At 46.3% G+C, this 25,253-nt stretch overlaps 1 protein-coding gene and 1 pseudogene across 3 annotated transcripts in view; both read right to left on the reverse strand.

Annotated features, from left to right (window-relative positions):
- Window positions 1-22,717, reverse strand: part of LOC114700432 — a 47,770-nt pseudogene extending 25,053 nt beyond the window's left edge.
- Window positions 1-25,253, reverse strand: part of LOC114700428 (fatty acid hydroxylase domain-containing protein 2-like) — a 34,541-nt gene that overhangs the window by 4,048 nt on the left and 5,240 nt on the right. The window contains exons 1-5 of one of the 3 annotated variants that reach the window (XM_037201339.1): window positions 22,648-22,730; window positions 11,669-11,716; window positions 8,753-8,844; window positions 8,556-8,659; window positions 6,055-6,176 (exon numbers count right to left, since the gene is read on the reverse strand). In XM_037201339.1, the coding sequence (XP_037057234.1) occupies window positions 6,055-6,176; window positions 8,556-8,659; window positions 8,753-8,844; window positions 11,669-11,716 (366 nt within the window). In that variant the 5' untranslated portion in view covers window positions 22,648-22,730. Of the gene's footprint in view, window positions 1-6,054; window positions 6,177-8,555; window positions 8,660-8,752; window positions 8,845-11,668; window positions 11,717-22,647; window positions 22,731-25,253 lie in introns of those variants that run through there. The other 2 variants (XM_037201340.1, XM_037201341.1) reach the window with 2 other exon arrangements.

Raw genomic sequence — 25,253 nt, forward strand, 5'->3', positions numbered from 1 at the left:
CCTAACATCAACTGAAGTCTCCAGGAAGAAGATGGGGCCCCACAACAACAACAATTCCACGTGGACAATAATAATATCACTAAGCTGACAAACATCACCTACAGATCAGCTTTGAACTACAAGGTGTTCAGAGCAATTTTGAGATGACTAGCTGAGATGATCCAGTCTCAAAGACTACTTGAATAAGGACTTGAGATAAACCCTGAACTTTGGCATTATACACAGACTGGATAATAATGAAGGATATAGTTACCTTTCCTAGAATTTGACAATTAACCTAAATTTTTCTTTCAGGATAAAGATAACTTTGCCCATACCCAGCAGGATGCAATTTTAAGAATATGACGCCCACATTCCCAAAGAAGTGTGTGGGGTGGGTGGTTTTTTGGTTCTTTTAATGGGTTTTGGGTCTGGGATAATTTTTCATTGTTTAGGGGGGTTGGTTACAAGTTGTTGTCAAGGGTTAGGAAAAAGGCTAAGCAAAGGAGATTAGATTTAAGGTTCTTGTTTAAAAAAAAAAGAAGAAAGAAAGAAAAGAAAAGAAAAAGACAATTACTAGTTTTAAATACTTTACATTATTACCAACTATTAGGATATAAAGAAATGAAAGTTAGTAGTTAGACATTACAATAGAAATTGTAGTTATATTAGATATGTTTTAAAAAATTGAGCAGATATATTTTAGACAGGTCATCTTCAAACCATTCAGAGATCTTCCGAATATGGCATTTAAAATGTTTTAATAACTTAGAAATTTTTCTTTTTTGAGACATGTCGGCTCCTGGCAGTACCAATCTACTTCAGAGAAAATATGGGCATTGAAGAAACTGCATATGGAGTTAATTTTCATTGTGGCAAAAGTTAGCCACTGGACAACAAAATATCCTCGAATCAACAGGACAAAATGGACAGACCAGACACGAAACAAAGGACTACTGATTCTTGCCAAAACAAGTGTGGTTATGGCTTTATCAGAAGGCATCTTCTGAGGCCAGGACAATATGGCACCATCCCTGAAGTGGCCTTCACAATCCGGAAAAGGTACAGTGTCCTTTTCTTCGAAGACAGCTGAACAGGCAGTGGGCCGATGGCTTCTGTTGTGCAATGGAACAGCAACTGAAAGCTCACGCCTCTCAATAGTAGACTGGCATTTAATAGAGAGATGTGGAGAAGAAGGGGATGCTGAGATGAAGCCATATATACACAGCCAAGAAGAATGGACAGCTGAATTCAAAAACCATCAACAATTTCCAGAATTTAAAATCCTGAATCATGACATGACACTAGTGGAATTCAGGTGTTTCTGGTACATGGACTGCTCTCACCCAATGTGAGGTTGAACTGTTGACCTTGTGTACAACCTACTTCACAAATGAGTCTGTCAGATACGATAAGCCTATAGGCTGAAGATGATGCCCCAACACTGTGGAGAAACCTCAGGTGACTGTCCAGGCAGCTGGCTGTTTCTGTCAACTCACAAAATTTTTGGAAGTTGCTTTTGTGCACTTGTTTTTATTTTTGTTAGCTAATATTATTTCCTTCTTGGGTCTCTGAGGGAGTTGAAGATTAGTTAGTTATAGTTGAAGATTAATTAGGATAGAAAGTGAGTTAGATACATTTTGGACTTACTAAAATAGGATAGATAAGGGAATTATTTTCTCTAATTTGTCAAATACAAATGGACTAGACATCGTTTAGGTATTTGTTACTTGTATATATTGTATATAGTTATTGTACTTTTGTATATAGTTTTTCTTTTGTTATAACCTTTTGCCTTTTTTCTTTTTATTAAAATAGAAAAGGGGAAATATGGTGATATTTTATTTGTACTGAAATGTAATTTTAATTTTATGTTAATAAAGTTGCCCTGGGGTCAGAGCTATTAGACCATAGCAAGAGCGTGGTGGTTAGAAGAGCTAGGTAGATTTCTGTGTGTTCAGGGATACAGCCAGTATTGGAGACATACGCCTTTAAGACCTGGAGGGCGGTACTTACAGGCAGTGATGAGGCAGTCATGTGGTTGGGTTTACAACCAATGAGAAGGCAGAACAGAAAGACTATTTAAACACAGACAAACAGGAAGTAGCTCTCTCTCGGGGAAGTTAGGAGCACTGCAGGAGGTAAGATTTTATCTCTGAGCTCTGACCTCTCGGCTTTCCCTTTTACATTGGCTCTGTGTTTCTTATTTTAATAAGACGATTGGTTACATCTACAGGCCAGGGTCTGCCACTACTGAGTTCTGGCCTACAGAACACCCAGTGCTCTACAAGGACAATGAAACAAGTACCAGTTAAATGCACAGGAACAGATAAGCAGTGATGACTGCCTTAGCCATCTTGATGAAGGATTTCAGAAGAGGTCTCCAACCTCAGAGCATGCTGGACTGTCCTAGCCACATAAAGGGAACGAGGCATCTGGATGGGTGTGAGGCCGGCATGTCAGGTCCATCTCAGCTTGCTCTGCTTGTGGCCAGTCCAGAGATGCTGAACAGGTGACACACTGGTCCCAGGAGAAAAGGCTAGTGGTCACTTTGCATTGCCTAAGAACTGTCAGCCTCCAGCCACTGCCCTGGTGCCTGCAGGATACCCCCTGGGTATCTGAGAATTAGGACTAGAGAAACGGGAAGGAGGCATCAGCAAAAAGACTAGAAACAATACAAGTCATCCAGTGCCACAAACTTGGAACAGTTTAGGAAAAAGTTATAGAATAAATGGTTGAATCTGAAAAGGTGTGTGGATGAGTCTCCTATATTTTTCTTACATTTCTCACTGTTTACAACTTCCTTACTATGGGAATACCAGTTGCTGTAGGCTTAAGAAAATTATATATATTATATATATATATATATTTTGTGTGTGTGTGTGTGTGTGTGTGTGTGTGTGTGTATGTGTGTATGTATATATAAACAACTTCCTTACTATTAAATGCTTGGAAAAAAACAGCCAAAGGGAAGGCCAGAGACTGCATAGCCCGTTTGAGAGGCTACATACAGTTCTGAGAATGGCATGGAGGACTCTGAGACGGTGTAGACAGCTCTGAGTGCAGAGAGGACTCTGAGACAGTGTAGACAGCTCTGAGAAGCTGCATAGAGGACTCTGAGACAGTGTAGACAGCTCTGAGTGCAGAGAGGACTCTAGGACAGTGTAGACAGCTCTGAGTGCAGAGAGGACTCTAGGACAGTGTAGACAGCTCTGAATGCAGAGAGGACTCTGTCAGTGAGCGTTGCCTCTTGGGGAGGCATAACAGGAGGCGGTGTGGACTTGGGTTAAGTGGGGCCAGGGGCTGGTTTTGGTTTTGGAAATAGTCTTGGGGCTGGAGAGATGACTGATTACCAGCACCGGCTGTTTTTACAGAGCACCCAGTGTGATTCCCAGCATGCATGTGGTGGCTACTGACTGTCACTCTGGTATCTTCTTCTGGACTCTGGGTGCTCCATTTGTGTGGAACACAGACACGCATGCAGGCCAAACACCCACACACATTTTTTTTTAAAAAAAAAAATGTATTGAAACAGTCTCATGTAGCAAAAGCAACTCCTGATCTCTCCTCCAGCCTCCCTCTCAGATGCCAGATTCCTGCTGTGTGCCATCACACCCAGCCAAGGTTTGTGTTTTACTTTTTAGAGATGGCAAAAGTAAAGCATTTATGTGACAATGCAAAGAGAAATTAGCTGGGTTGGGAAAGAGATGTAATAATAAATAAGGAAGAGGGAAGCATATAGAGCCATTCCTGGATCAAAAAGGACAGGAGCCAGGAGTTTGGCAGGCACAACCCAGAACACAGCATGAGACTCAATGCTGTTGGAGCTGTTTATGGGGCTTTCATTCCCTTGGTGCAGCAGGAGCCAGGTTAGGAAGGAGGAGATGGGAGAGTGTTTGTGTGGGCAGGCTAGGATACTAGGAATGCCTGCTCCATCAGCTCCCACCTCAGCCTGTTCCTAGGATCCTTCGAAAGTCAGCACCTCCCACAGCTAGCCAGGCTCTAGATGGTCCCAAGCTCCTTCCTGATGTGTCCTCAGAAAGTCTGAAGCACAGTTGTGCCGGCCTTGGAGTTTCATGGGTTGAGCTCTGCCTCTTTGGCCTGGAAAGCTGAAACTTGAACAGGTAGGTCTCTCACCTCTAGACCTTGTCCTCTGCGAGAAGCCCCCACACTGCCTGCTGCTCTCTAGTCACTTCATACAGAAAGGTTTCCAGGTGGCACATGATATTTAGAGCTGTAGACTGCTGAGGATCTGTAGGAGCCCTGCAGCTGGAAAGGCCCAGGGTGGGGCTGGGACATGGCTCAGTGGGTAGAGGGCCTTCTTGGTGTTCTTGGAGCCCTGGGATTGATCCTCAGCATCTTAGCCCAATGAGATGGAGGAAGGAAGATAGGAGTTCAAGGTCATCCTCAACTATATAGGAAGGTGGAGGCCAGCTTGGGCCAATGAGACTCTGTTTGGATTGGAAGCAGGGAAGAAAGAGGATGTTCTAGTCTATGTCATGTCCTACCCAGGGTCCATGACAAAGCTTCATCTGAAACATGACAGTTCCCACAGTGCTCAGCCTGAAGATGAAGGCATTCAGTCATGCTGGCTGCTTCAGAGACAGAAGGTCTGCAGATGAAAGGGTCTTACAGGCCACATACTGACACAAAGACTTCCAGGCTGTTCTGCCAGGGGAGCTGGAGGGAGCCTCCCAGCTCTCTGGCAGCTGTCCTCTCAGGAGGGGACCATTTCACAGGGCTCCAGCAGGACTCCTTTCCACCCTAGTGCCTTCAGTGTCAGGCTGGGCAGACTCCTTGAGAGCAGAGGTGACTCATCGGGCACCTGGGCAGGTTAAGAGCAGATTGCCAGGAGAGTTGGGTGGGGCTGAGGGAACAGCTTGTTTTCATAATCACCCTCTGCAGGGTTGTGTAAGGGAAGATTGTCTGCAGGTTGTCAAAGCAGCAGGAAGGCAGGCCAGACTGTAGTGTGGTGGTTGGTTCAGCTCCTACAGTGAGCAAGTGCAGCAGCTAAGAAGCAGGGACTGTTCCTGTCTTCCTGGGGTTGTCTTGACAGTTCACACTACTGGCTGCCTTGGATGATGGTGGCACACGCCTTTGATATCAGCACTTGGGAGGCAGGGGCAGGCGGATCTCTGTGAATTCAAGGCCAGGCGGTCTACATAGTGAGTTCCAGGACAGCCAGAGCTACATAGAGAGATCCTATCTTAACAAAAATAAATAAGGATTTGCTAAAATGACTACCTCTTACATAAACGGTCTGTACCACCAACTCTACCTGTCAGATTGGAGAAGCCTCTCTTGGGGCAGTGGATGTCCGGTTTCAGATCCATGGTCTCATGGGTAAAGTGCTGATGGTGTCTCTGAGACAGCCCAGGAGGGCTGAGGCCGTCATTTCTTTCCCTAATAAGCTAAGCACAGTGTCATGGGGCACCCTGTGCTAGGAATAAGGAGACCAGGACATTGGTCTAGACTGGCCACTGGCTGAATGGCCTTTTCATTTTGTTTTTTTACTGGTGTGTGTGTGTGTGTATGTGTGTGTGTGTGTGTGTGTATATGTGTGTGTGGGTGTGTGGGTGTAGGTGCCTCTGTGTCCTGATGAGCACCTGAAGGTCAGAATAAATGAAGTTTTTCTTCCTCTGTGTGGGTTCCAGGGATCAAACTCAAGTCTTCCAGCTTGGCAGCAGATAGATGACCTTATTTGCTGAACTATCTGACTGGCCTTTTCTTTTAGACAGGGTCTCATGTAGCTCTAGGTACATTCAGACTTCTCATGTAGCCAAGGATGACCTTGAACTTCTAATCCTCCTGAATCCACTCTCTGAATATTGGATTATAGCTGCACACCCCACATGTGCATATGTGCTTTGGGGGTGGAACTCAGGGCTTCTTTCAGGCTCGACAAGCACTCTACCAACCAAGTACACACACACACACACACACACACACACACACACACACACACACACGCTCCCTTCTCTCTAAGCTGGATCAGGTCACCTGGAAGGTAAGTCATCTTCTTGCCCTGACTCCCGTCCCTGCATCCTTGGAACTAACAGCTGCACTGACACTCACCGGCTCATTCTTGCCCAGTTGGATGCGGTAACGGGAGATGAAGGTGGGTTTCCCTGTTGTGTCCACCACCAGCAGAAGGCCATTGAAAACCCAGAAGCAGAGCGCAGGTACCAGGGCAGCACCTGAGGCAGAGAGCAGAGGGAGTTAGAGCAGCCCTGGGTACCACAGTAGCTCACTAGGAAGTGAGTGAGCACCTGCATGGATCTGTCCCTGCCTGGTGACACACTGCTTGTGTCCTAGCCATGGAACCTGGAAAAGTCACTAAATGTCTGTATTTGTTCTTTCTGTCTGACAATGTGTGTTCACCCCTCCACTGTGTGTGTGTGTTTGTGACAGTGTCTCTCTGTGTAGTCCAGGCTGGTCTTGAACTCATTATAGATTTTTTACCCCTGGCTCAGCCTCTCAAATGCTGGCATAAAAGGTGAGTCTTACCACACCTTAGTTTTAGGTTTTGTTTTGTTTTGTTTGACTTGTTTTAAGGCAGGGTCTCACTCTGTCCTAGGCTGGTTTGAATCTCACTGTATAGTCCAGACAGACTCCAAATTCAGGGCAATCCTCCAGCCTCTGCTGCCTGCTGGGTAAGTGTTGCTGCTGTGTCCTCTAAGCACAGTTACTGATGACATTCCCTTTAGCTCTGAGCAGTGTTCCTTATGGATGGTGAAACAGTTTCGCTGCCTGGTCTACTATTTCCAGTGCTGACACTCTATAAATATTTTACAAGGGGATGGTGGTGGTGCAGGCCTTTAATCCCAGGACTTGGGAGGCAGAGGCAAGCAGATCTCTGTGAGTTTGATGCCAGCCTGGTCTACAGAGTGAGTTTCAGTACAGCCAAGGCTGTTAACACAGAGAAACCCTGCCCCACCCCCTCAAAAAGGAAATTTTTAGACAATACTGATTGAAGGAAGGATTAGAAGTTCAGTTGTCATCCTCAGCCACATAGCCCATTCTTGGACAGTCTGGGCTGTCCTATGCCAAGAAGGCATATGCCACTTGAAACCCTACGCCAAGAAGAAGAAAAATAGAGCCTGAAGGATGGTTAGTGCTAAAGCTCTTGTTGGACAAGTCTGATGATCTGAGCTCTACCCCACAAACCACATAAACGTACAGAGAGAGCAGTAACTTCGGGCCTGTCCTCTGACCTCCACACACTTAATGTGCAATATGCATGTCCCTGCCTACATCCCACACACAATAATAAATAATAAGAAAATGCTGACCAAGACACATTCATGTCTTTAATCTCCTACCTATGGCAGGTCCAAGGGACATGACAGTGTTACCTAACTACTGTGACCTCTTACAGGATTGGGAATCCTGAGGGACAAGGACATTGTTTCACTGTCTTTATCTCCTTCCTTTAACCCTTCCCTTCCCCATCAAACACAGTGTCTGAGGTGGGAGGGCTGTAGGAAGGACATGGCCAGTGTGGGAAGAGCACTGGTAGACCCAGTCTGTAGGATAGTTGGAAAGACTGAAGTGAAAACGCAAGAGAAAAGAAATTCACATACGGTTGTGCATAGAAATGCTGACACAGCATCTTTAAAACTAACAAGAAAAGCCGGGCAGTGGGGGCACATGTCTATAATCCCAGCACTTGGGAGGCAGAGGCATGTGGAGCTCTGAGTTCGAGGCCAGCCTGACCTACAAGGTGAGTTCCAGGACAGCCAGGGCTACACAGAGAAATCTTGTCTGGAAAAATCAAAATAAAATAAAAATCACGGGGAAACCTGGCAGCTAGGTAAAGATGGCACAACAGTTAAGAGCATTGGCTGCTCTTCCAGAGGACCCAGGTTCAATTCCCAGTACCCACACAGTGGCTCCCAACCATTTGTAACTCCAAGGGAAACCAATACCCTCCTCTGACCTCCCAGTTCCTGTATGAACATGGTGCACGTACGTAGACTCGGGCATACACATGAACACATACAGGAAATAGATTGTATTTTTTAAATCACAGGAAACATTTAGAGTAGCCTAACTCTCTGTGAGTAGGAGATGACTTAAGAGTCCTTCCCATGACAGAAAATAGCTGCCACTTTGAAATATTAAGCCCTTGCTCACAGGGCAGTGGGCTACAAGTATTCAGCAAAAACCTTGGTTAAAAACAGCTGGTTGGGCAGGTAGTAGAGCTGTAAACATAACACTCAGGAAGCAGAGGCAAGAGGATCTCTGAAAGTTCCAGGATAGCCAGGACTACATAATGAAACCCTGTCTCAAAAACCACAACAAACAGCAGATTGAGCTCACAAGCAGGTAAAGCCTTGCAATAAGCTTGAAACCTGAGTTCAGTTCCCAGTACCACATGGTAGAAGGCAAGAATCAACTTCTGCAATTGTCCTCTGACCTCCACATGCATGCTCTGGCATGCTCATGCCTCCTTCACATGCACATGTAGTAAATATAATGATGATAATAAAACAACAACAATAAATTATAATAAACTAGTATGGGGAAAGAACAAGTGTGGAGTCCAACCCACAGCCCTCAGCCTGGATCCTCACCTATAAGGAACAGCATCCACTCATTGCCTTCAAATGTAGACAGCAGTTTCTCCCACTGGGTCTGCCAAAAGTAGCCAGAAGCACCCCAAAATCTCTGAAGATGCCTTGAAGGAAAAGCATTTATGTGTCTGTGAGTAGACTGGGAAGCTAGCTCTTTCATGCTGTGCCTCCACCCCAAAGGTCTGGGGCACACTTACCATGTGACTGAGTTCCAGAAGGCTACAGACAAGAGCAGCCCAGAGCCCAGGATGAGAGCCGTCCTCTTCATGGAGCCCCAGATGTGTCCTTCCTGCGGGAGGTGAGGGTGTCAGGCTGATCAGGCTCCTGCTGGGAGCAGGTGGATGACCTTTCCCTGTCTGTGGAAGGTCCTTCTCTACCAAGGGCTCTTGGCTGTGTCTGGGTGTGTTTGTGAAAACCAGGACTCTAGACTGGGGGAGGGAAGAGGATTGCCCCAACTCCAAGATACTGTTGAGCAATGCTGCCGCCCAGATCTGGATAGGAAAGGCATTGAACAGCTGTGCCATGCTATGTCATCAGACCTCATGGCAAAGGTAAAGAGTCACTCAGTGTGTCCTGGAGTCTCTTTTTCAATGGTCACGATTATAGTCACAAAATGGTGGCACAAAACTAATCTCAGCTCTTGGGAGGTGGACACAGGGAGATCAAGAATTCAATGTTGGCCTGGGCTACTTGAAACCCTGTCTCAAAAAGTCCACTAACAACCACTGGATGATGGCCCTTACACAATCTCCAAAACATTCTAAACTAGAGGTCATAGAAGGCATGAAACCAAGTAGCAGGGTCCCAGGCCTGTCCCAGTGTGACACCCACATCCCTTGTACTGTAGACATGGATGACAAATGTCACACCACACTCTTCCTCAGCCTGTTGGGCTCTGCTTATAGTCCCTGAGAGGTCATAATTAGTAGGACAGTGGTGGAGCACGCCTTTACATCCAGCACTTGGGAGGCAGAGGCAGGTGGAACTCTGAGTTCAAGGCCAGCCTGGTCTACAAAGTGAGTTCCAGGACATCCAGGGCTACACAGAGATACCCTGTCTCAAAAAACAACAAAAGCATACAACATACTGGAGGTGGGGTCTCTATTATGTAGACACCTGGGCTTACTCCTCTAATGACTAGGACAGGCATGCAATTTCATGGAGCTGACCTGAGAGAACACTTCTTTCTACCAGACTCAAGACCTGAGGGGCCTATGGTTTCCTTGGTCCATTCCCAGAAACCTGAATCTTCAAGTCAGCTCTCATCCCTGTCTATTCTACTCTCCATCAAAAGATAAAGCGTCCTTTTCACAGCCAGTGAAGGTACACATTAGGGCACAGCCTCAGGAATGTACTCTCTCATCTCTCTTTTCCCACTCTTAAGTCTCTTTCTCTACCTGCCCTCTGTCTAGATTGGATTGCCCCAGACCAATCACAACTTGTTCTTTGTGTGTGTGTGTGTGTGTGTGTGTGTGTGTGTGTGTGTGTGTGTGTGTGCACATGCCAGATGCCATTCCTGGGTGTTGATCCTTAGGCCTGCCCACCTTGTCTTTTGCAACAGAATCTCTAACTGGGACCTGAAGCTCACTGATGAGGCTTGGCTGGCTGGCCAGCAAGCCCAAGGTCTCAGACTGTGTTTTCCTCCCCAGGCCTGGGATCACAATACATACTGTGGACCCTGCCTTTACATCCCTTCTGGGGATTGAACTCAGGTCCTCATGCTTACTTGGCAAGTACCTTACTGACCAAGTCATCTCCCCAGCCCCAGAACTTCTTCTCTGACACAAATCACTCTAACTTTGACAAGCTTCTTTGGGCTGTCCTAGTGAATCCCTTAGAGTGTTCTGAGGACAATTCAGCGACTTTCAGGACTGTTAGGGGATTTTTGTTTGTTTGTTTGTTTGGCTGTTTTTGTTTTGTTTTGTTTTTTGTTTTGAGACAGGGTCTCATTATGCTCTCCTAGATCCTGATGTGAACCAGGCTGGCCCTGAACTTACAGAGATCTGCCTGATTCCCAAGTGCTGGGATTAAAGGTATGGCCACAGTTGGAGATTGTTTGTTTGTTTGTTTTTGCTTTTTGTTTTTTGAGACAGTTTCTCTGTGTAGCTCTGGCTGTCTTGAAACTTGCTCTGTATGTTAGGCTGATCTCAAACTCACAGAGATCCACCTGCCTTTGTCTTCTGAGTGCTTGAATTAAAGGCATTCGCCAGCACTGCCCAGTCAGTTTGGGGATTCTAAAGCTCTTGGATTCAGTAAACTGCATTAGTCAATGAAAAGTTGAATTTCAGAGCTGGGTCTGGTGGTACACACTCAGACACATATAATAAAATAAATCCTGTTTTTAAATTATAAAAAAAAAGAAAGAAATTGTGAATTTCGTCTACAGGATTGCTCAGGAGTTTTTCCTGATCTCTGCAGCAGGCCAGATAAAGGACAATGGTCCCCTTGGAATGCAGGGACATGCAGTGTAGAGCTGAGCTGGGTCCCTCCAGCTCTCAGTGCATGACAGCTTTATTATGTCTACAGCCGTTGAAGAAATGACCAGTTCCAAAGCTCAGGGCTGAGACAGAGAGCAGAGGGTCAATGTAGGAGGCTGTGGGCTTTCTCTCTCTCTCTCTCTCTCTCTCTCTCTCCTCCCTCCCTCCCTCCCTCCCTCCCTCCCTCCCTCCCTCCCTCTCTCTCTCTCTCTCTCTCTCTCTCTCACACACACACACACACACACACACACACACACACACACACACACAACCGAATACCATGTGTTGTCTTAAAGGGGTTTGGAGCCTGTGCTCTCTGCCTGGTCACTAACATGAGAATGTCACCTTGGAGCAGCCACCCTGAAGCCTTGAACTGTAAAGGAAACATAAGAGAGCCAGGCGCTGGTGGCACACATCTTCCATCCCCACACTCAGGATCCAGAGGCTGGTGGCACACATCTTCCATCCCCACACTCAGGATCCAGAGGCTGGTGCATTTCTGAGTTTGATCCCAGCCTGGCCTACATAGAAACACCAGGCCAGCTATGGCTATGTAGAGACAAAAGGGAACAGGAGACTGTGGAGCCCCCAGGGAGGGGCTACCCTTCACCAGCACATGGGAGAGCAGGTGCTTACCTGGTTGGACTTCCCATGATATCTTGGCCTTTCCATGTCTCCTGTCATCTGGAAGACAAAGTACAGGTTTGGGAGTCCCTGCCACATGCCGCTGAAGAGGGGACAGTGAAGGAGGACAATGCTGGCACCAGACAAACTGATCCTAAAACTTATACTGGGGAAATGAACAGTAAAGAGCTAAGAAAATGCCAGAAAGAAGGAGTGTTGGGAGGGGCAAAGACAAGGTCTGTGAGCTCTGCCAACACTGAAGGCAGACTTCATACAGAATTGACTGTGGGGGCTGGAGAGATGGCTCAGCAGTTGAGAGCCCTGGTTGCTCTTCTAGAGGACCCAGGTTCGGTTCCTGACACCCACATGATGGTTCAAAACCATCTGTAACTCCAGTTCCAGGACATCTGATGCCCTCTCTGGCCTCCTTAGGCACCAGGCATGTATGTGGTACATACACTTACATGCAGGCAAAGCAATCATACACTTACATCCTTAAAAAAGATTATGTGCAGGTGTTTTTGTGTGTTGTGCTATTGCACATGAGGGCAGGTCTCTGTGGAGCCTGAAGAGGGCATCTCACAGAGTGACTGGAGGTGGAGCTACAGGTCACTGTGGGACAATGAATGTGACTTCTGGGGCCTGAGCTGGGCCCTCTGAAAGTGAGGAGCGCTCTTATTGACTGAGCCATCTCTCTAGCCCTGCCCTGTCCTTTATTGTTCTTCTTGGTTGTTTATTCTATTTAATTAGGAGTGTACATGAGTTCTTCTCAGTTGTTGACTTGGAGCCACAGTTCTCTGGGAGGAATCGGCCTGGGCACAGCTGGGGCATGCTGAGATCCCCCAGGGTCTAGTGCCTGCCTTGATTTGCCCCTGGTCTGGCTAGTGAATAGCCTGTTTGGTTTTTTTGTTTTTTTTTTTTTGTTTGTTTGTTTTTTTTGTTTTTTGAGACAGGGTTTCTCTGTGTAACTTTGTGCCTTTCCTGGGACTCACTTGGTAGCCCAGGCTGGCCTCGAACTCACAGAGATCCGCCTGCCTCTGCCTCCCGAGTGCTGGGATTAAAGGCGTGCGCCACCACCGCCCGGCCTTTAGCCTGTTTGTTTTATGACAGACTTTTAATAAGTTCGTGGATAGATACTCAGTTTCACTAGCTGTAAGGGACACTGAGCTGTCCCCTCACACTGGTTAGGACAGCTACTGTGAAAAGCAACACAGGGCAGGGGTGTGGTTTAGTAACTGGAGCTGGAGTGTAGCCCCCAGGAAGCTCCGGGTTCCCACCCAACAGCAGACAGGATGATGCAAGAGTGCCTGGAATCCCAGCACTCAGCAGTCCGGAGGACAGGAGTTCAGAGTAAGGAAGTTTAATGGGATCCATGTGGTGGGACACATTGTCATCTCAATGCTGGGGTGTCAAGGACAAAGGGACCCTTGGGCTCATTGGCCAGCCAGTCAGGCTAGCTGAATCAGAACACTCCATGTTCAATGAGAGATCCTGCTTCAAAAGTTAAGGTGGATAGTCTGGCATGGTGGTGTATGCCTTTAAGTTTTAGTTACAGTGTTGGGAGGCAGCCAGGCTACATAGTATTAATGAGGTGAAGAGTGATTGAGGAAGACACCCAACTTCAACTGTGGACTATACACACACACACACACACACACACACACACACACACACACACATATACACACACACACATTTCCAAGCACAGATGCACACACATACACTATTTATATAAATAAAGTCTTTAAAATGACAACAAAGTGGCTGGAGAGATGGCTCAGGGGTTAAGAGCACTGACTGCCCTTCTAGAGGACCCAGGTTCAATTCCCAGCACCCACATGGCAGCTCAAAACTGTCTGTAATTCCCGTTCCAGGGGACCCAACATCCATGGCAAAATACCAATGTGCATAAAATAAAAATAAATTAAAATAAATAAAATGACAACAAAAATCCCTCCACCACAAACAAAGAGATGTGTGTGGAAAGTTGTGGAAGGGTATGACCAAGACACATTGTAAATATATATGAAATTGTAAAACAATAAATACACTTTGCTTTTACTGGTTCAAACTGGAAACAATAATTTACAGCATTTCACTGCATGTTATAAGATTGGCTGTTTTTTCCTTGTTTTTTTTTTTATTTTTTTATTTATTTTTTTTTTTGTTGTTTTTTTTTTTCCCCCTGAGACAGGGCTTCTCTGTGTAGCCCTGGCTGTCCTAGAATTAGAACCGTTGACCAGGCTGGGCTCGAACTCACAGAGATCCACCTGCCTCTGCCTTCCAAGTGCTGGGATTAAAAACCTGTGCTACCACTATGCCCCCTGGCCCCCAGCTTTTACTTATATCTTATCGTTTTTTGCTGTATGATCTCATGCAGTGTCAGCTGGCCTCACTATGGTGACTGAGGATGTCCTTGAAGTTCTGAGTCTCCTGCTTCCACCACACCTAGCAAGCTGGTCTCTTATCTGAAAGATAACAAGTGTTGGCAAAGACCAAGAAGAAGGGCCCTTTAGTATGCTCTCAGTGGGCCTGGAAAGGAGCACGGCCATTGTTGAAATGAGTACAGAGATTTCTCGGACATTATGAATAGAACTGGCATATGAGCCAGACATACTGCTCGCGGGCATACACACCAAGGGACTCTATACCTATGTCTTTCTTGTTCTATTATTGTGAGGAGACACCATGACCAAGGCAACCTCTAAAGTAAAATATTTAGTTGAGGGCTTGCTTACGGTTCCAGAGGGTTAGTTCAGAGGGAGGGAGCCTGGCCAAAGGCAGGCAGGCATGGTGCTGGACAAGTAGCTGAGAGTTCACATCAGATCTTCAAATTTCCCACCCCCAGTGACACATCTTCTTCAACAAGGCCACACCTCACAATCCTTCCCAAACTGTTCCACTAACTAGAGACCAAGCATTCAAATATATGAGCCTACAGGGGCCATTCTCATTCAAACCACCAAGGCCTACCATAGAGATGCTTGCACATCCAGGTTCATTGCTACTCTAGTCACAACACCTAGGACATGGAGTCAGCTTAGGTGTCCATCAGCAGATGAATGGATAATGAAAATGTGGTACCTGTACATGATGGGATTTTGTTCAGCCAAAAAGAAAAATGAAATTATGAAGTTTGCAAGAAAATGGATGAATTTGGAAAGGATTATACTGTGAGATAATCCAGTCTCAGACAAAAACTGCATATTCTCTCCCAGATGCCGCTCATAACTCTCTTTGGTTTTGTTTTTTCGAGACAGGGTTTCTCTGTGTAGTTTTGGTCTGTCCTGAAGCTCGCTCTGTAGACCCGGTTGGCCTTGAACATACAGAGATCCACCTGGCTCTGCCTCCTGAGTGCTAGGATTAAATGTGTGTGCCACCACCACCCAGGGCAAGTTTTATTTTCAATGAAACTAACACTTTGTATGCTAATAGAAAATAAAAAGAAACTACTCAGAAATGAAGAAGGAGCTGTGAGCACCAGCCAGGTACAGAAGGCATGCACTTAATCCCAGCTCTTTGGAACTCATAACTAGGTGATTCAAGGTTAACCGATGAGTATATCTAATGATCTTAGGGTCCTGAGATGTCTACACTCTCATGTCCACTGAATCACTGCTTACAACTGCTGAGAAATGGAGTAACTGCCAATATAGTGGAGCACATCTGGAATTCCGTTTCCTGAACCACCACCCCCCATTGGAGAATTTAGCAACACTCTGCCTCAAAATAAAAAATAAATAATTAAATGGGGGGTGGGGAGGCACTGGAGAGATGCTCAGTGGTTAAGAGTACTTGTGGCACAATCATGAGGACTGGAGTTTTAATCCCAGACCCATATAGTGAGCCAGGTGTCCCACAAACATCTGTAACTCTGGTCTCTGCAGGAGTGCACAGATTCACAACTGTACTTTTGTCTGAGTGTGTACCATAGAGGGTAGACACACAGAGACACACAGACAGACAGACAGACAGACAGACACACACACACCTTTTGACAGTTTAGAAGATCCAGATGTGAGCAGCTTAAACACTAAGGAGGACACATAGAGACCAAATCCTCTCATCCCAGGTTGCTCCTCTGACAGTCTGACCAGATGGCGACCACTGCAGCCAGTGTGGCTGTGGGCTCATGATGGGGTGACAGGCACACCCACACCAGGGGGCATCAGTGGGGGTGGTAATGCGGAGCCCACAAAGCCTGACATCCCTTACCAGGAAGCCTGGCTGGCAGAGCAGCGATCTGCAAAGTCTTATGTTTTTTAAATCAGTTTCTGGAGTATGCCCAGAACTGGGGTCACCCTATGGTGTTTCAAGGCCGTGCTGAGGCAGTGTAGACTTTCAAATGCTTGCTTAACCTGACCAAGAACTGAAACCTTTTTTCAAAATGAAGTACTGAAATGTAAGCTCTAATGAACAAGTTACTTTATGGTAAGAACCTGACTGGTAGTGGAAGTGTGAAGCCAAACTAACCCTCATTATTAACAAGTCCGTTCCATCAGTGGCCATGGAAGGCAGTGCCCACTTTGTGGGGGTCACTGAGGATTGTTAAACTGGGCTGTCCAAGTGTTTGACTTCCTTGAGCCAGCTGTGTGGTGTTTTATATGTGAGTTAATTAAACTAAAGTGATTTTATTCTAGAAAAAACAATGCTTTTTTAAATAAAGGGCGGTGTGGGGTGTAGGTCAATAATAGCACATTTCCCCTGCATATGAGGTCCTGAAGTTAATCTCCACTAATGCACTCACAAGGAAGAGAGAGAGGAAGGAACACTTAAGTGTTCATCAACAGTGAATGGACAGTCAAAATTGAGGTCAGCCACACAAAGATGACAAGGAGAATCCTATCATTTTCAGTAAGATGGATGGAAAGAACTGGAGACCATTATGTTTAGTTTAAAAAAAAAAGGCCAAACAGAAAGACGAGCACCAGGGTCTCTCATCAATGATATCTATCGTAGTCGACACCATCGTTTGAGAGGATGGTGACTCTGAGTCTGTCTCAGGGGAGAGATCATCACTCATCACAGGTTCTATGTTACAGTGAGGTAGGAGCAGACTCTCTGGGTTGCTGTTGGTTCACTGAGACCCCAACCCTGGACATGTGACAGCCATGGTCATTTAAGAGGCAGAGCTGAGTTCTGGGAAGCAGGTCCTGCTGAGAGTGTGGGATGAGGAAGTGCAGAGGCTGGTCTCTGTTCTGGACATACTTACAGGACAAAGTATAAGACTATCCTCTTGTGTGGGAAGGCCCTGGGGCTATGAGAGTGGTGTTTATCTACTGACCTATGATTCCTGAGAGCCACAGGGTTTCCTAACCACAGGTTTGTTGTTGAGATATGCCAACACGCCCAAGAACTATCTCTGGGGGTGGTGATCAGGTACCAGAGTCCCTGAGGATGAGGCATAGTTCATGGTATTTATATCAAGCACTTTGCCTCCTGATCCCTTCTATGATTGGTTTAGACAATTTTTTAGTTTTATGAGAGCAGAGAAAGTTTCTAGGGACAGGCTTCCATGGGAAGAAGAAAGCAGAAATGACTTCACATTGTTAGCTAACAATTTGGTTCAAATTAGTAATTCTGACAAGTAAAATTAACAACATTTATATTTAAGATTATATTTCTATATTTTTTTTCTTTTTTTGAGACAAGCTTTAGCTGTGTAGCTCTGTGTGGCCTGGAACTCACAGAGATCCACCTACCTCTGCCTCCTGAGTGCTAGGATCAAAGGTGTGCGCCACCATCTCCCGGTTCAATTTTTTTTTTTTCCGATCGGGTTGAGTGTGGTGATGCACACCTTTAATTGCAGTACTCAGGAGGCAAAGGCTTGTGAATTTGAGTTCCAGCCAGGGCTCTGTAGGGAAACACTGTCTCAAAACGAAATGTGTGAGTGTGTGTCTGTGTGTGTTTGTCTGTGTATCTGTGTGTATTCATGTTTCTGTGTGTGCATGCACACACTCACATTCCTGTGGAGGCTAGAAGAGGACATCACATCCTCTGAAACTGGAGTTAGTTATAGGAGCTTGTGAGCCATCTGATGGGGGTAGTGGAAAATGAATCTGTGTCCTCAGGAAGAGCAGCAAGTGGCCTTAACTGCTGAGTCATCTCTCCAGCCGCCTTCCCTCTACCCTTGGAGGTCTCTCTGATCTAAGAGCTGGAAGTTACCTTAGGCTGGTCTTGTTTTGATGTGCCTGTGTGGTTGCTGGAGAACAGTATCACAGAAGTCTGCAGGATGGATCCCACCCTCATAATCAGCAACTTGTGAAAGTAGGAGCTGAAACAGCAGGATTCTGATGTGGAGATGAGGCTTTTGAAACTGACCCAAAGCTCCTAACACTAGACACCAGACAGCTCAGTGGGTAAAAGCATTTGCTAGGCAGGGTTTGATCCTGGAACCCATATGAAAACAAAAAGCTAGCACATTGGCTCTTTAATCTCAGCACTTGTAGGTAAGATGGGAGGCAGAGATAGGAGACTCAGTGGGAAATTTAATGACAGGAAGAAAAGAGAGACCCTGCCTCAAAGCAAGCAGGAAGAGAGAACCAATTCTTCTCTCTCTCTCTCTCTCTCTCTCTCTCTCTCTCTCTCTCTCTCTCTCTCTCTCAATAGATGCATAGCTAAAAGAGAAATATCCTAATTTTTTCATCTAGCTATCATCTTCAGAAAGAACAAATATTCTTGTCCCCTCCCTTAAGAGTTAATCCTAGTGGGCCTGTCAATCACCTGGTCAGGAAACAGCCCCTGACTTTCTGAAATATTTATGAAATAGAACAAAGCCTCCCTAAAAATGTGCATCAGCACAGTGGTCTCTCTGGCGTCGTCCATTCTCCCCTTTCTAGAGTGTTCAAGTCTGCTTTCTCTCGTGGAGAATGCCTCAATTTACTCTGCTATGAACTCTGTCCTCTGTAGGCCACCGTACTCACTGGAATTCTTCTCATGCAATCACATGGATCAGGGACCCAATAGGAGGCCCCAGGAAGATCCAAGTTCGACTCAAATTTGACAGAGATTTAGTGGCAGAACTTGAATTCGGTGCTTATCATGCTATCTGACAAAGTATAGACCTTCTTGAAGGCAAGGGTGAGTGTGGCAGGCTGAAAGGTCTGAGAGAGATGAGCCTGCTGGCCATGAACAATGCACTAGTGCGTGTTACACTAGCAAAGAGCATGTTTCTCTAGCATTTCCATCATTTCATTCAATCAATGTTGTGTGTCAGAGCTGGAGACACAGCTCAGAGGTTGAGTGCCTGAAGTTCTGGATTCCAGCCCTGGTGTTTCTTAAATCAGATGTAGTGGCAATGTCTATAATCCCATTACTCAGGAGGCAGAGGGAGCAGGATCTGGAGTTTAGGTTCAGTGGGCAAAGTACTTGTTGTTCAAACGTAATTACCTGAATTCAGATCTCTAGCACCCAGGGAAAAGCCAGACACAATAGTGCACATCTGTAACCTCAGGGACAGGGACTGTGAAATCCCCAGAAGCTAGCCTGGAGTACACATAGAGTAGTGAATGACAAGAGAGACCCTGTGTCCGATAAGGTAGAAGATGAGATGGACACTCAAGATTGTCCTCATGCACACACCCACACATATGCCCAAACACACATTAAAAACAAACAAACAAGCTAGCCTGTGGTGGCCCTCACCTTTAATCTCAGTACTCAGGAGGCAGAGGCAGGCAGATCTCTAAGAACTAGGCCAGTCTGGTCTACAGGACAAGTTCCAGGACAGGCAAAGTTACACAGAGAAACCCTGTCTCAAAATGCCAGACCAAACTAAACCAAAAAAAAACAAAAATAAAACAAACAAAAAGACTTTCAAGGTCAGCATTAGCCACATACCATGTTAGGTTTGAAGCCAGTCTGGGATATACAAGACCTTTCAAATTTAAAGAAAAGAAAGAAAGACATTCCTTGTTCCTAACTTACAAAATAGTATTATCTAACTTTCCTAGATGACACAGTGTTCAGAAGAGTGAGTACCATTTAGGATAAGGGACACGTTCTGGAAGGAGAGAACAAGACACAATAATATGTACTAAAAACTGAGGTTTCTGCCATTACAATGAGTTGATTCTCTCTTCCCTAGAACTTGGCTTACTATGATTTTTCCAAATTTAATACTTTTCAGCACTGGTCTTTTTATTTTTAATTATGTATGTGGTTTTTGACTGTGGAGGCCGGAAGAGGGCGTTGGATTCCTCTGAAGCTGGGATTAAAGGCAGTTGTGAGCTGTCCAATGCGGGTGCCACAGAGCTCAGGTCCTCTGTAAGAGCAGCAAGTGCTCTTAACACAAATATCTGTAATTCCAGTTCCAGGGGATTCAACCCCCTCGCCTAGGCTCCAAAGGCACCGGGCATACGTGTACACAAACATATATGCAGGTGAAACACCCATGCATAGAAAACAAAAGCGAATAAATATTAATTAAAACAAACCAAACATAAAACTAGTTGGACAACCAAGAAGGACTGCTTCTAGGCTAGTCCCCAGAGGCTCCTCCTGTCTCTTTTGTCCCTTCCTCTGGAGAGGTGTAAGAGCCCAGGTCTTGACCTGACTCCTCTGCCTCCACTTATGAGTGCTGGGATCATGGATGCCCAGCACCACATCCAGTTTGCTTTGTCTGCAACAGGCTCTTTCTTTGTAGCCCAGGCAACCTCATCCTGAATGCTGGGGTCACAGGTGTGTGCCGTCACACCTGGCCTAATAACTCACTCTTCAGGACAGAAAAAAAAAAACAAAAACAAAAAACAAAACAAAAAAAACCAGTAACAGCCTCAACCTCAACAAACTTGCTGGTGTTGCCTCATGCCTGCAATCCCAGCATGAGGGAGACGGCGGTGGGAGGACTGGAAGGGTTTCAGACTAGCCTGGGCTATCCAGTAAGTTCCAGGCCAGGCGGGACTGGCATCTTGTCTTATAAAACAAAAACAAGCTGGGTGTGGTAGGTCAAGGCTAGCATCCCAACTCTTGACAGGAGTCAGGAGTTCAAAGCTAGCCTTATGTAACGAGTTTGAGGTATGTGGGCTACACATGACCCTGCCTCAGAAAACAAAACAAAAACAAACAACATCAAAGAAGCAAAGCAAACCCCCAAATCCAAAACTAGACCCAGAGCTCATGGTCTACCTCTGTTTTGTAGCTCAGGAGACAGACTGTGACTTGCTCCAGGCTAGGAAGGTGGCACAGTGGGTAAGAGTACTTGTTGTGTATGTGTGAGGACCTGAGTTCAAATCCCTAGAACCTACATAAAAATCCAGGCATGGCCAATAACCCTTTTGCTGTGGCAGATAAAAACAAGAGTATTAATGGGGCTTGCTAGTGGCCAGCCTGGCTTCCAGTTCAGGAGGCTACCCTGACCCTCTCTTTATTGTTGTTGTTTTGATTTTGATTTTTTTTTTTTTTTTTTTTTTTTTTTTTTTTTTTTTTTTTTGAGACAGTGTCTCTCTTTGTAGCCCTGGCTGTCCTGGAACTCACTCTGTAGACCAGGCTGGCTTCAAACTCACAGAGATGGGCCTGGCTCTCTAATGCTGGGATTAAAGGCGTACACTACCAATGCCTGGCCAGAAATAATTTGTCAAAGTGACTCACTCCAAACCCCACAAGGCCTCCAGTGGAAGCCAAGCTTCTTACCATTTTGTCTCAGGCTCCATGTTCCTTAAGATTTCTAATGAGAGAGCCAGCAACTGACATGACACTTTGCCCACCCTCAGCCTCTGCACAGGCTGTTTGCACTCTAGGGAAGAGCTAGCCAGTCAAGAGGGCCTCCTGGCCAGTCACCAGCCTCAGACGCAGCAGCCTAGATGAGCACTTCCACAGGAGAAGGTTCCCAAGAGCAACAGTGGCCCTTGTCTGAGAAGAGACAGAGGGAAAGGCAGCTGATACAGAACCAAGGAGATGAAGGTTCCCCAGAAGGTGAGACTCCCCTTGGGCAGTGTCCTTTAAGAGTTTCCAGCTAGCTGGGTGTGGTTGTGCACATCTGGAATCCCATCTACTTTGGATGCCAAAGCAGGATGTTCCCACGTTCACAGTCATCCTGGACAACTTGGCAAAACCTTATCTCAAAACACAATTAAACAAAAAAAGAAAAACATGTGTGGCTTGATTACAGAGCACAAGTCTAGCATCTGTAAGGCCCTGGGTTCTATCCCCTGCAGTGCATGCCTGTAGTGCTTATAATGGTCAAAGCACCAAACCCGAGCTTGGCATCCAGCCCGCCTCCAGGAAGCGCTTGCTGATTAACAGAGCCCCAAACTAGAAAAGTTGTTTTGTTTTTCTCTCTCAGAGCTTGTGGCTGAGCCCGTGGATGCCCTTCCTTCCTGCTGGTGACTTGTGTGGTAGAGGCGAAAGCAGACCCTTTTTGCATTTCTTTTATCAAATTGACTTAATCTCTCTGTCTCAGCTGGTGACATCTGTTTGGAATTACAAGAAAACCTGACAGCAACTCCCCTGCAGCAGCATCCTGTCTTGCCTGGCTTGAGCACCTAGGACTCCCCTTCAAAGCACTTCTCCACTGCTCCATCTCTACCCAGTAGCTTTGGTGGGAGTCCTTCCTTGAGACCATTGGACGTACCGATCGTCCAAAACCTGGAGCCGCTGCTGTACTGAAGGCACTTGGACCTGGCTGACGAGCTCGCAGCCCATACCCACATCCTCCCGGAGGGAGTGTGGCAGCTCGCTGCAGTCCTGCCAGGACGAGGGTTGCCTCCCAACAGTCTCTTCCAGTTTCACTTCCCGCTTGGGAACTGTTCCCTACCAGCTTTAGAAGTAGACCCGGTTCACTAGAGCTCCGTCAGTTTTGAGAAAAGCGACATTATTAGGAGACAGAGGGGGCAGACACAGGCAGGTGGTGCTGACTCTGTGAGAAACAGGTAGAGGACAGCCCAGGCACACTTCACCTGTGGAGGAGGGGAGAGGGCAGGCTGATGGCAGAGGGGGACTTGGATGTATCCTGGCCTTCCCAAAGAGTCCCCTCCCAACAGTCCCCTGCTCACCTCTGCAGAGGGCTGTTCCCTGTCTCCAGGCCACAGGTCCAGCCTGTAGTGCTTCTGGGTTTTTTTTGTGTGTGTGTGTGTGGCTGCTGCGTAGCTCTAGAGGCTAACCTTATTGTCACCCGGCTCAGCTTGGGTGGGTCAGGAGGCTGGCCCTGGTGATCACATTACATGGCTGCCGACTGGCTCTGGCCAGGCACGTGATGAGAAAAAGTTTAGGTCTGCGTGGGCTGGAAACAGATGCCTTTCTTTTGGAAGGACACGTCTTTAATGACAGAGGACAGCTCAAGGAAACAGGGCATGAGCCCAAACTCTGCTCCCTTCAAACTTTTTCCCTTTTGTCTTTTTCCCTTTGTCTTCTCCAGTTTTAGAAAATGTTAAGGCACGGGAAGACAGGCTGAGAAAAAGATGTGGGGAGTAGGCAATTCCACAGTTAGTCCAAAGGTTCCAGATCAGAGGACTGACTGGTTCACTTTACCTTCCCTTTCCCTCCTTCCCCACTTCCTCTCCCTTTTAAAAATATATAGAAATATATAGTGCACGTATTTAATTTGTTTGCTTGTTTCTCTGTATAACAGCCCTGGCTGTCCTGGATCTCGCTCTGTAGACCAGGGTGGCCTAGAACTCACAGAGATCTGTCTGCCTCTGCCTCCTAAGTGCTGGCATTAAAGGTGAGTGCCCACCCACCTTTAATTTCTTTGGAAAACTTACCTATATACCTGTATGTCTACTTGTCTGTATGTGCAGTACTTGACTGCAGGAACCCCAGGAGGCCACAAGAGGGTGTCTGATCCCCCCAGAACTGAATTCACAGGCTGTTGTGAGCTGCCCCATGTGGATGCTGGGAACTGAATTCGGGTCTTCTACAAGAGCAGCAAGTGCTTATAACCTCTGAGGGATTTCTCCAACCTTCTGTAGCCCTGGCTGGCCTCAAACTTACAAAGAAGTCAAAACTAGCCTTGAACTCCTGATCCTACCTCAGCTGGCTGAGGATGTTGGAATCACAGGCATGCACTAGAATGTCTGGCTACAAATTGCTTAAAAAGAGACAACTATTAGAACACACAGCTGCTACTTTATGAAAGGGGTCACCTTTTGTTGTTGACAGAGTTTCTCTGTGTAACTCCCATTGCAGACCAGGCTGGCCTCGAACTCACAGATATCTGTTTGCCTCTGCTGGGATTGAAGGATGTGCCACCACACCTGGCAGGGGTTACTCTTTAAAAGGCCGGGTCCCTCAGCCTGAAGGGATCAAGCCTCCCTGTTAGCTCTTTCTGGGAGAGACAGTCTGTGACTTTACAGCTCTCAATTTATGATTCCTGGTTCTTCCATACTCTGTGTCACGTACTCCATGTTGAAGTAATTTCTATGTTCTGAAACTTCTCATCAGTTCCCCAAACTCATAAAAGTCTGATATTTGCTGGTGTGGAATGTACTATGTAGATCAGGCTGGCCAAAAGCTCACAGAGATGCACCTGCCTCTGCCTCCAAGGTCTAGGATTTAAGGTGTGCGCTACAATGTCAGGTTATTTTATTTTTAAACTCATGTTTATGCCACAGGACTGCAGTGCTCTGGAGCCCAGAAGGGGGTATCAGATTCCCTAGAGTTGGAGTTATAAGCAGTTGTGAGCCCCTTCATGTGGGTGCTACAAACCAAATTCTGGTCCTCTGGAAGAGCAGCAAGTATTTTTAATCACTGAGCCATCTTTCCAGCCCCATTCCTCAATTTTCTAAGAGACAGGTCCTCATGTAGCTGGGTTGGGCTTTGACTCATGTATCAATGATGACCTCGAGTTCCTGATTCCCTGGCCTCCCCCAATAGTGGTAGGATTATAAAAACGTGCTGGAGTTGGTTTCTGTGGAGCTGGGGTGGAACATGGCCTCATGTGTGCTAGGCCTGGACTCTGAAAACTTCTTCAGAAGCAGAGCACACTCCCCAGCCCTTCATTATACTTTAATAGTGCTTTTAAAAATATTTTTGACTTTGTATATAAGTGCATGTCTGTGTGTGGGAATGTACAAATGTGGGTACAGGGCCTTCAAAGAGCTGGAGTTACAGGTGGTTGTGAGCTGCCTGACTGGGGTGTTTGGAACTGAACTCAGCAAAAGCAGTAAAAGTTGAGCCATCTCTTCAGCCCTGTTTATTTACTCTTGTGAGACAGGGTCTCAGGGAACACGGAGCAGCCTGGAACTCCATCTGTAGAGGATGATGTTGTCTCTGGTCCTCATGCCTCTTCCTTCCCCAGGGCTGGGATTACACCTTGATTTCTTAACATTTGAATGTGGAGTTTTCCAAGTAGTACACTGAAGAGTTGCTGTGTTTGCTGGGTCTCTATGTGACCTCGGCATTCAGGAGCGGGAAGGGGGACTGAGCACTGGAGAACAGCCAGGGTTACCCTATGAGACTGTCTCACAAAGCTAATGTATGGATATGTCACATTCTATTTGGCCAACAAAAGAGCATGTCTTGGTCATATTTTTCTTGGACCAGTTTGTTGTATTAAGTCAGGGCTTAGTAAAACATTCAACACTTGCTTAAAAATGAACTCCATGGTTGGAGACAACTTGTTCAGGGTTTTCCTCATCTCTGAGAGACCCCAATACACTTT

This window comes from Peromyscus leucopus, chromosome 8b, assembly GCF_004664715.2.
Source record: "Peromyscus leucopus breed LL Stock chromosome 8b, UCI_PerLeu_2.1, whole genome shotgun sequence".
NCBI classification, from domain to species: domain Eukaryota; kingdom Metazoa; phylum Chordata; class Mammalia; order Rodentia; family Cricetidae; genus Peromyscus; species Peromyscus leucopus.